This window comes from Sitophilus oryzae, unplaced genomic scaffold, assembly GCF_002938485.1.
Source record: "Sitophilus oryzae breed Bouriz unplaced genomic scaffold, Soryzae_2.0 scaffold_1498_pilon_pilon, whole genome shotgun sequence".
Taxonomy (NCBI): Eukaryota; Metazoa; Arthropoda; class Insecta; order Coleoptera; family Curculionidae; genus Sitophilus; species Sitophilus oryzae.
Genome location: NW_022146167.1, coordinates 1763991 through 1776304, shown reverse-complemented (window position 1 = coordinate 1776304; position 12314 = coordinate 1763991). Strand labels below are relative to the sequence as shown.

General features: G+C 31.9%; 1 protein-coding gene across 3 annotated transcripts in view; it reads right to left on the bottom strand.

The window, feature by feature from the left end:
* LOC115877712 (glutamate receptor-interacting protein 2) overlaps positions 1-12314 on the bottom strand; it is a 291983-nt gene that overhangs the window by 10072 nt on the left and 269597 nt on the right. For all 3 annotated transcript variants that reach the window (XM_030893991.1, XM_030893989.1, XM_030893990.1), the window contains 6 exons: positions 5895-6027; positions 5701-5829; positions 3913-3992; positions 3455-3613; positions 2999-3121; positions 186-378 (listed from right to left, as the gene is read on the bottom strand). In XM_030893991.1, the coding sequence (XP_030749851.1) occupies positions 186-378; positions 2999-3121; positions 3455-3613; positions 3913-3992; positions 5701-5829; positions 5895-6027 (817 nt within the window). The remainder of the gene's footprint in view (positions 1-185; positions 379-2998; positions 3122-3454; positions 3614-3912; positions 3993-5700; positions 5830-5894; positions 6028-12314) is intronic.

The following is a 12314-nucleotide window of genomic DNA, read 5'->3' as shown; positions in this document are numbered from 1 at the left end:
TTATTAATTATAGGCTAGTAGAGATTTTTGATTACATTTTTTTCTACAATTTACATTTTATTATATTAGATTATTTTTTAAACACTCTGTATATTTAAGCTATAACTTAAGTAAATCTCAAGTAACTTTAACAGTTAATAAGTAACTTTAACAATTACTTTGAAACAAATAAATTTAGGTCTTACTTCATGGTGTTTCCGAAATTGTAGTTGGGTAAAGGTAGTGGACTTGGACAGAACATTTCCTCTGTGTCTGAGTAGTATTGAAGTTCTGAGTTCCTTTTTCTGTTTTTCGTCAGTGTCAGATCCTTGTCTTGATCGTGTATGTGGTCTTGATAGGATAGAGGTTCACTCAAAACACTTTCGATGTCTTTTAATTCTGCAATAATAAGTATTTTTTAGAAAATATTGAAGATTATTTTTCTTACGACAATAGTACGTCTATACAGGGTGTTTCAAAACAAATGCGAAAAACCTCAGGGGGTGATTCCTTGTTCAAAATAAAGGGTAGTTTGCTTCATAAACGTTGGAAAAGAGATAGACTAATAAAATTTTATGGAAGCATTACTGTTATGAAAACACACTTTCTGGTAATTTTTTCGCTTTTTTAAAATGAGTGGAAGGGGTTGAAATAAACTACCCCTATCATTCTTGTTAACGAAATTTAAAGAAAAATCTTATCAAATACATGCAAAAAAATTAATTTGGATAGTTTAGTTTGTTTAGAAACTTTTTTATCTCTTGTATTTTTTTGATAAAACTCACCGATTTGAAATTAAAAAATAAAATGTAAAGCATTACATGTCAGGACAAAAACATTTTCTGATAAAGAATCTAGTGGGCTGCTGTAATTTTTTTAGGAAAAAATCTAGTCGGCCGCTGTTACTGTTTAGGATGTTCCTAATATTATTTTATTTGACATTACTCTACTGCAATACGTTATTATCTAGATGATTATTATTATCGTCATTATCACTAGATTCTTAATCTAAAAATGTTTTTGTCCTGACATGTAATGCTTTACATTTTATTTTTAATTTCCAATCGGTGAGTTTTATCAAAAAACACAAGAGGTAAAAAGTTTATAAACAAACTAAACTATCCAAATTAAAGCATTTGCATGTGTTTGATAAGATTTTTCTTTTAATTTCGTTAACAAGAATGATAGGGGTAGTTTATTTCAACCCCTTCCACTCATTTTAAAAAAGTAAAAAAATTACCTGAAAGTGTGTTTTCATAACAGTAATGCTTCCATAAAATTTCATTAGTCTATCTCTTTTCGTTTTCAAGATAAAAAATAAAAACATTATTTTTCCGCCATCTTTGTACCGCGATATCTCCCTAATGGTTGACTTTTGACCCAACCTTTATAAAACAAACTACCCTTTATTTTGAACAAGGAATCACCCCCTAAAGTTTTTCGCATTTGTTTTGAAACACCCTGTATATGTATATGTATAGTAGATTTTTTTGACACAACATAAATACAGCAAAATATATACAAACCAGAATTATTGCTATAATTTATTACTTCATCATTATATTACTTTTTATATTACTATTATTACTTTTTATAATAATAATGTGCGATCTTTGTTAGTAATTTTTTTTATTAAATAAATAGCAACCTAGCATTTTTTCCTTTACACCTGGTGTGTATATCTTCAGTAACTTCGTTTTGTATTGTAAGGCACTGTTTTGTACTGTTGTTTATTTACATAATTTGTCTGAGGGAATATGCAACACGCACAATTTTTGAATATTTAATTAACGGCAAATAATAATTTTCATAATTATTGGGACTATGAGACACATTTCTTATAAATAATAAAAAGATTAATATATTTACAAGAAAAATAATTTTAAATTTATTTTATTTTAAGATCAATTTTGTTAATGGAATTTAGATTTTAACCCTTTTATTTTTAATATCATTAAGAGACAACAGTTCAGATATTTTTCATAATTGTTTGGACTATGAGACACTTTTCCTTATCCTTATTTCTTAGTAACTGTGATATGAATTCTACATACATTTTCAGTTAAAAAACAAGATTTGGTATTTTAGTATATGACATAAATTAGGATTGATTGACGTATTCAATTGTTTTTGGTCACTTCCTGTTTTACCGGAAATGACTACAACTTTTGATTTTTAAATGACACCCTCGGTATTTTTTTACATAATTCGATAGAAAATGACATTCTGAATAGAATGACATATCATATGTCAACTTTTGACATTCTCGCTTAATAAAAAAATGTATTTTAAAATTCAATTTAGAGTGCCATGACTATGTTAAAAACACTAATTCTTAATCAAAGAGCCTTGTAAAAATAGATTTGATCGTCTAATGTTTTAAGTGTCTTGTCTTAGCCAGTTAGAAAATGCTCAAATCGTATTTTTAATCATATCTCAATTTTTTCAAATGGAACGAGGGTCGCTCATTAGTATATTTGGAAAAAGCATTTTTTTACGAATAATTTGATACCACACACTTGTTATTTTGAGTCAAATTTTCGTTACAAACCGCAAGGTATAATTTCAAATAAACCATATGCAAAAATGTCAAAATTGACATATGATTTGTCATTCTATTCAGAATGTCATTTTCTATCGAATAATTTAAAAAAATACCGAAGGTGTTATTCAAAAATCAAAAGTTGTAGTCATTTCCGATGAAACAGGAAGTGACTAAAAATAAGTGAATACGTCACTCAATCCTAATTTATGTCATATACTAACATACCTAATCTCGTTTTTTTTAACTGAAAAAATAAAAAAGTTATAGGGGGTGAGACACTTTTGAGAAGCACCCAGTATTACTGTGGCCAATTTTATAAAACAATAATAATAAAATAAATACTTTAAGATAAAGTCAATTATATTATTCTTAAGGAGAATATAATTTTATATTTTATAGCAGAATTTTTTAGTTTACTTACTGTTTATAGTTTGTAATAAGATTAATTATGGATAATATAAATGACCTCTATACCTGATGTGTTTTCGTTTTGTGGGTCGCCGGTATTGCTGCTGTCCCAGCTGTGGATGGCACTGTCCACACTCATCAATCCCGGGCTGGAATAGCTGCATCTGGGCTCTTCCATTAGTGCAGAGTCTGGAAAAGTCGTTAGGGTACATAGTATAGCGGTGCAATATATATCTTGACAAAAAAAATAGCGAGTTTGACGTTGGAAAGAAAACATATATTATAATTTTACTGAGTTTTTCCATGTATATCAAAGGTGTGTCATCAGGATCTGCTCATTTATTTACTAGCCAAACACCGATATATTAGTAGAGATATAAAGAATATTTGGAAAGATAAACTTTGTTCCAAATTGGTTTGGTTGCTGTTTAAAAATTTATATTGGTGTATCCATGAAATATGCTTCAAGATATAAAAATAAAATAACAATCACTGCATTTGCCTTATCCGTTTTTCACGTACCATTTTTGAGGTTCCTTGCTATTTTCAACTGGACTCTGTCTCCAGATGTCTGAAGCAACCTGATTGCGTCTGATAGTGGTCTGCGATCCAGATTTTCACCGTTAATTGCCAGAATCCTGTCGCCCATGTGAAGAGCGCCAGTTTTTTCAGCCAAACCACCTAAAGAAATGTTAATTTTCATTTTTAGTAATGATGTTAACGTTAAAGTCATTAAACCATAATTAATTTCCTTCTTTATTTACTAATTTTATTTGCACCCAAAATAAACACACTAGTATAATTAGAGAAATAGGCAACATTTGCATTGAAAATAACTCCAATTTCCTCTTAAAGCCACTGCTCAAATTAGACATATTTTTTAAAAACACCTGTTATACCGCAGGAAGTAGGGAATTTTAATTTTTTTAGATACAAGGTGTTTTATTATTAACTATAAACTTAATATCACATATACTAACCTTCAGTTAACCTGGACAAAACTATGGGATCCCCACAGTCTTCACTACCTGATATTGTTATACCTAAAGGACCGCCATATCTAAAAGTAAAAATATATCAGTATATACACACACCGGAAAAATCTAGGGATATCATTTTATTAAAGTTAAAAATAAATGTTTTGAATAAACAACCACATATTTGTAGGCCGATTCTTTCTACTTCGATTGAAACGAAGTAGTCACACTAGTTATTTCTAAATTTGGGATATTTGCAGAAGTGTTTGTGCCTTTTTTGTCAAATGTATAAAAAGCACCTAGCATCAATTGTTCGAATTTAACCTGTACTGGATATGTTTTTATGATAACTGGCCAGAATTCATTCAAATAACTCTGTTTAGTATTAAACGACATTATGGAGCGTAGAAATCTTAACAGAGACGAATTGCTAAGGGCCATGGGTATGCTCGAAGCTGGAATGCACAAAATCGACGTAGCTAGAGCATTAAAAACAACGCAAACTGTAATATCGCGATTAAGTGCACGCTACCGTGAGAGTGGTGATGTTGCTGAAAGGCACACAGGGCGACATCGCATTACTACCACTCAGCAAGATAATTTTTTACAATTAAATGCTCGACGCCGACCGACCCTTACAGCACCAGAGCTTAGTTTAATTCTCCAGGAAACACATAATGTAACCGTTAGTCCTGACACTATTCGCAATAGATTAAGAGAGGTCATCTTAAGAAGCAGACGCCCCTGGAGAGCTCAACCCTTAACGAGAGGAAATCGAGAGGTACGATATTTGTGGGCTCAAGATCATGTTCACTGGTTGAATGAACAATGGGCCAATGTTCTCTTCACGGATGAGTCACGCTTTGGAATTCATCCGGATTCGAGAAGGCTTAGGGTATGGAGAGAACCGGGAAATCTTATTCGGTTGGATCATGTTCAGGAAGTGCACCCTTATCAAGGTGCAACAGTTATGGTCTGGGGAGGAGTCCAGTTAGGCCGAAAAACCGATCTCGTTTTTCTTGAAATGTTTCTAACAGGAATCACATATCGTGATTTAATTCTTGAGCCTGTCGTGTTACCATATGCTAATGATTTTGGGAGAAACTTCATTCTCATGCATGACAATGCACGGCCTCATACAGCTAGAGTGGTAAGTGAGTTTATCAATGCTCATCAGTTAACCATCTTACCCTGGCCGGCACAATCTCCTAACCGTAACCCCATCGAGCACGTATGGGACGCGGTCCAAAGTAGAATTTTGAGAATGGGTATGCATCGTGAAACTCGTAGGGATCTGGTTCGGGCCGTGAATGCAGCGTGGCAAGCTGTACATCAAGAAGAGATCGACAACCTCATCAGGAGTATGGAGAGACGATGTAGGGCTGTAATGAACAGTAGAGGAGGCCATACCCTTTATTAAGTAAAAATGGTTTTATCTTTTTTTTTTAGTTCACAGTTTAGAATAAAAAACAAGTCTATTTTTATTATGTAGTCTATTTTTTTGAGTTCAATAAAAATCAAGGTAAATTTGAAAAATTCGGTAAATTTCGCATTTTTATTTCCAATACGTCCTGTAAACTATTTGTTTATTTTAATTTTATTATATCAGAAATGCAAATAATAAAATTACTGACAATGACTGGATAAAATTGTAATATCCCTAGACTTTTCCGGTATGTATATGTAGAGTTTGGTCCTATGTCCTATATTTAATATGTAGAGTTGGAAGTTCTATCTCAATTTTCTTAAATTTAACGTAAATATTTCCTATTTCAACATGCACTAACTTACCTGTGAAGCTCCACTGTATACACAACACTATCCAAAAACAAGTTGGCGTTTTCTGTTTCAGTTTTCTCGACCTTGAGCGTAACAATGTCATTGGACGACGTTTGCAGAATCTCAAAAGCGGACTCCAAACTGAAATGTACCACAAAAAAGATATAATTAAATTCAGATTTTGATCTATAGCTGTTTGGGGCTACCTTAAATGATCTAATGGTCTATTGTCTATGGCTAACAACCTATCTCCGGCATGTAAAGTACCCGTCCTGTGGGCTATCGATCCCCTCCTTATCTCCGAAATGATGAATGGTTCTTCTGGTTGGCTTTTCGATGCTGCAAAACAACAATTTATATGATTAAGCCTTGTATCTTTAGCTAATGAACTATTAAGATTATTTATTTGATGGATGGTGGTTATATTTGTATCGCAAGATTCAATATGAACAGATTTGTTACAGAATCGGTAAAAAATTGTTCATTATACCGGGTGCGTCTCAAAAGTGGCTCAAAAAACGAGATTTGGTGTGTTAGTATATGACAAATTAGGATTAATTGACGTATTCAATTGTTTTTGGTCACTTCCTGTTTTACCGGAAATTACTAAAACTTTTGATTTTTAAATGGCAACCTCGGTATATTTCTAATTTATTCGATAGAAAATGACACTCTGAATGGAATGGCATATGATATGTCAATCTTTTTTCGCGTACGGTTAATTTGAAATTCTAACATGCGCACAGTGGGGTACACCGATAGTTGATCGAAATTTTTTTATGTAGACCCTATATAAATTATTGCTATTTTCAATTAAAGAGGAAATAATATGAACAAAATAAAGGATAATTCGTCGATTCTAAAAAAAAAGAAAGAAAAATCACTGTTCCAGTGTTTCCACGGTCAATGCCGCTAATGCCAGTATACTCTGTTTTTTTTCTCAGGTAAGATTTCGACAGACGATGACAGAAGAAAAGCAGATGACGTCCCATACCAATCTATTTATTTAACTAAAAAAAGTTTCTAATAATTTTTAAGTTAACTATGGATGGGTTTAAATATAAATTCGTCATGCATCGTCACTTGTTGTTTTTAACCAGTTTTATTGGTTTATTTCAAAAATGACAGATCGTATTTCAATTTTATTGGTTTGACGGAACGATGAACGACAAACGGACGCCGATGCGTATGAACTCGCTCTTTAGATTTTTGACGTTTGTCAAAGTCTTGCTAAATTATAGGTTATAATTTTGTGACAACTTTTGTCAAATACCCTGCGTTTTGGAAGATGATGCATTTTGATTCGTGTTATTACGTGTGATTTGTGTCTTTTGAAGTCAAGTGGAGGAAAAATCGAGTGAAAATTAACTGTAGAACCCAGAGCACAGTTTATGGTTAATACTTGCTGCCCAGGCAGAAAGTCTTATACAGGTACACCAATAAAGTTACTATCAATAAAGTTCGTATACCATCTCGTCGTAGATAAGTGCATCTCGAATATGGTAGAAGGACCATACTAAACACATACTAAAAACTGGAGTAGCTGTAAAATATCGACATCACACGATAGGTAAATAATGGATTTTAGTACTGCAGAAAAATAATGTCAAAAGGTACTGGTGTAGAAAAATTAAGATTAAAGTTAATTAATCAACCTGTGAGGTATAAAATTTGGTAAGTGTTATTATTAATAAAATAGTTTGTTTTATTTATGTTGTTTTATTGCGGAATATTACAAATTTGTATTTGTACATAAGTTATATTGATAAATATAATCATAAATGCGGGAAGTTTCATAAAGCTTGAAAGTAAGAAATAGTTCTTTTTTATATTTTTTGGTATGTGGTGTCTTGTTTTTGTTTGTTTTGTATTAACACATACCGTTTTTATTAAATAAAATAACTCGATTACATTTTTTTAGTTTTATACAGTTTTTTTCACAATATTTTGAAGTTACTTGCGTTCCAGTTGTACCAACTTATTTCTTTGTAAAATAAAATAAACTACTTTGAAATTAAAATGACAGACACATCTATCACTGTCAAGGATCTTCTCGTTGGACAGACTATAGTAATATCGCAACTAATACTATAGTCTGTAAAACGAATAACTTTGAATTTGATAGTTCCCACGGGCTTTTCTAGTGTTAATTTTATTAGGTTAGCAACTTGCGACCATGCTGACGCAATGCCGTCTCTAATAGAACAGCCTCGGAGCGAGATTTATGACGTCACGCTAACATAATTATTCCTTGTATTTGACTATGGCTGAATCGCACTCCATAGTCAATGTAGATAGTTTTAGTGTTAAGAATAATAATTTTAAAAAAATATGTGGTCATCTGTTGACAAGTTTATATTAGTTTATTAATTGCAGTAAACATTATGTGGTTTGTGGTGTGAATATTTTATATGCAATTTTTTGAATTATATTCGACACTATTTTTTTTTATATGACACAACACTGATGAAGGCTATAATGTTAGCCGAAACGTTTTTTTTTAACCAAAAAAAAATAATGAAAAACCAAATGAAAACTTATTCAGCGTTTTTCCCGAACCTAAATCCCAAGAAACTCAAAAATTTTAGAATAATTTTACATTATAAAATGACAGCTATCTTTATTTCATAGCCATCGCTGACGCATTTTTTTCTATGATATTGTATTATTTGTAAATATAATTTTTCGAACATTGATACTTGCAAAATATATGTACATATAAATTTTGTGAATGCAAATAATAATACATTACTATTAGTATATATTGAATGTTTTTTGTTAAATTAGATCGAATTTCAAACCCCAAAATTTAAAATATATTTTACATTTTACCCATTATCTTATGTACCTAGTCATTATTTGTATATTGTAAAACATTTGCTGCATTTGTATGGTTCATAGTTTATTTGCCAAAGTATTTATTACTATAAATAGGTATATATATTATATTTATTAACTGTATATTATGTATATTTCATGTAAACTATATCATTTTTAAATACAAACCAAAATACGAGGAATAATTATGTTTTCCATGTATTCTACAACATATTTATTAATCCGTATCTAATTAGCGTGACGTCATAAATCTCGCTCCAAGGCTGTTCTATTACAGACGGCATTGGTCTGATATTTAGAAATGTCAAAAGCTGATGACATTTTACTTTTGACAATTATGCCATTTCGTGTTGATTTTTGCAAGAAGAGGAAGAACTGTCACTTGTTTTATTATTTTCCTTTTCTATTTCACGTAAGTAAAAAGAGTTACCTATCTGATTCGTTCAGGCACTCAATTTAAAGAATACTTAAAGAATATCAGTAACTTTTTTGATAGAGGGATTTTATATTTGCCATGTTGGTAAAAAATAACGGTCAAAATTTAAAGTTATTCATTTTATAGACTATACTAATGCTACGACTGATCCGCGACCAATGCCCATACCACTAAAGCCGCTAATAATGCCAAATTGTGCTATACTGCTAATGGCACTAATGCGATCGCTTTGTACACAACAATGCCATCGCGGTTTACACCTCGCATTAGTATATCACTGGTTTGTAAATTAGAGGAAACCAAGAATGTTTTTCTCATTTTATCAGCGAAGTCGCAAAAAGTCGCAATATTTTATTTTACTGTACGAAAGCCCAATGTTTACTAAATAAAACGTATATAGACAATATGCTGAATTCTTCGAAATACGCAACTAAATCTCTAAGTATAATAAAAATGTCACAAATCTAATCAAATTTTCTGAACGCCTAACTTTTAGTTGCAAAAAAATCGTTAGTATCGAGAATATCAAAATAAATAATATGTTTTTGTAGAATACATACCTGCAGCTTGCTAAGCCATTTTCAATCAAAACAATAATATAACCGTAAAAGGAGCACAAGAACAACAACAATTTCTAATTTTAAACATAAAATTTAGCCATTTACCTCTTATCTGTGAGAAGTAACAACTTTGACGTTTGGTTGAAACAAATGAATGCAACTAAACACACCCATATCAACGCCATTCATTGCAGACATTTAACTTATCATTTATATCTTTTTGGGAAATCTTAAACACATTTGCTTTTTCGAATTTCGATCACCTTTTTCATGCTAATACCCCACCGTGATGCGGCTCATAACGACAATTGGACTCGAAATACCTAGTGTGTGGTACCTAATTATACGTAAAAATATGCTTTTTTTAAATATGCTAACGAGCCACCCTTGTTCCATTAGAAAAAATTGAGATATGATTAAAAATACAATTTGGATATCTTTTAACCAGCCAGGACAAGACATGAAAAACATTAGACGATCAAATCTATATTTCCAAGTTTTTAATACAGCCATGGCACTCTAGATTGAAATTTAAAATACGATTTTTTTAAATGAAAATGTCGAAAGTAGACATATGGTATGTCATTCAACTCGGAGTGTCATTTTCTATCGAATAAAGTCGAAATATACCGAGGGTGCCATTTAAAAATCAAAAGTTGTAGTCATTTCCGGTGAAACAGGAAGTTACCAAAAATAATTGAACACGTCAATCAATCCTAATTTATGTCATATACTAACATACCAAATCTCATTTATTTAACTGAAAAAATAAAGAAGTTATAGGGATGAGCCACTTCGAGGCGCACCCGGTATATATTATAACAAAATTTTATTTTTTACAACAAATAAATAAAACATGTAAGATTAAATTTAAAATTATAATTGTATTGTTGCGGGCCGGTGTGGACTCGACCTAACCTCACAATATGGCCCGCCCTCGGATGACCTTAACATCGCATAGACACCGCAATGATTCATTCGTTCGAGAAGAATCGAGTCCCACTGGACGATCTATGGACAATTCTAGAGTTCTTTACCTGCCGGTATAAAAGCCGGCGGCCGTGGCCTACAGGGGGCAGTTATAAATATACCAGTGCAGTTGACGCGCTAAAATTCAAAATAAATTCTTAGTTATAAATCGTTTGTAAATAGTTCTATAAGTCTTTTATCGTTATTGTTTTTGTTAATTATAACAAAAATTTTGTTTTTTACAATAAATAATACTTAAACATGTAAGATTAAATTTAAAATTATAATTGTATTATGACCGATCAAGTGAGACTGCCCAAGCAGCATCGGGACAACGTTGTGTCACGCGACCAAACGTCGGGGCGCAACGTCGGCACAACCTCGTGCCAACCCTAGTCTGCAATAGTTTGGAGAATCATTTTTGGGTCGAAACGACGTTGGATACCGACGTTGGCTAGCAGCCTAATTTAGTACAAACTGCAACGTTGTTTAAAATCCTAATTCAGAGAAATACAAAACTATAATAATATGGCGTCTAAGTCGCGTTTTATCCTAAATTGGGATAATTATAGTAAAAATATTATTTTTATGATTTAGTTAGAGACATATGCCAGATGGCAGTAAAGGAAAACAAAACAAAAGTATTTAAGTATGGAGGATGTTTGAAGATCATAATTATTAACACTTTAACCGACTCTGTAACTCGTTACCCACGGCAAAAAAGTTAAACGCAAACAACTTTATTGATAAATGTATTGTTTCTACTTTGAAAAATACTAATGGGCTTAGTAAAATGAGAATAATTTATTTGCAATCGCAAAAAATGTTTCCGCGTGTTGTTTAGGGTCAAATATTTCAAGTTAATGTATTCAAAAAGCAGGAATTGCTATTTTAGGAACGAAACATTTTCTTATTCAACAACATGGCGGCTTTCACTTTGTTGTTTTGGAGATTAAGATGGAGTAGTTCGAGTAGTTGCATACTGGACTACTAATGTCGCAGTTCGGCCTTAACAGGTAGTATACTAGTCGCAAGATTGCCTAATATAGTCATCCTAGAGTCTAGCTTGTGCCGCCCTCTATATTCTAAATAAACGAGGTAGTGGATAAAGTATCGGTAATATGTCGATGTATATTTAAATTTAGTTTTATATGTACCTTTCTTATGTCCCATTTTATTTAAGTTTTTTTTATAAAAACAAAAACAGCACTGAACTGAACAGAACAATGAAGTGAAAATTTAAGATTTAAGGTTATGGTTCAATACAGTTGCAAAAAGGTAGTGGCTCGACGTCCTACCAACGTAAGAATAAGGAAATCTAAACAACGTTGGAATTAGTAAAACAGACGACGTTTGCATAACGTTGGAATAGGTCCTGAAAGTGACGTCGGAAAACTCTTTATTGCCCAACATTTTAACTACGTTGTCCGAATCACCTAAAGATCACTTAAGCAAAAAAGGTTAGAAGACAACGTTTATTCGACGTCGCAGAAGCTTTTACATTGTTGTAGTACTAGTTCAACGTCGGCACAACGTTACAACAACGTTTACATTTATTTTAATACCCAAGGTAAGGAGCTAACTATTTTTTGTAACTAATCCAACGTTGTTGGGTGACCGATGTCTGTAATATACCAGTGCAATAAAATAATACAAGAAATAAAAGTTAAATTTTCAATGGAATCCCCACACATTTTCCGTACCTAATTTAAATTAAAAACCCTTAATTTAGCACTTTTTTGTTTACACCCGGTATAATTAAAACCGAATAGTGCTTATCGGGTGGAATTACAACGAGCCCTCATTACACGCTAAGGCCTCGT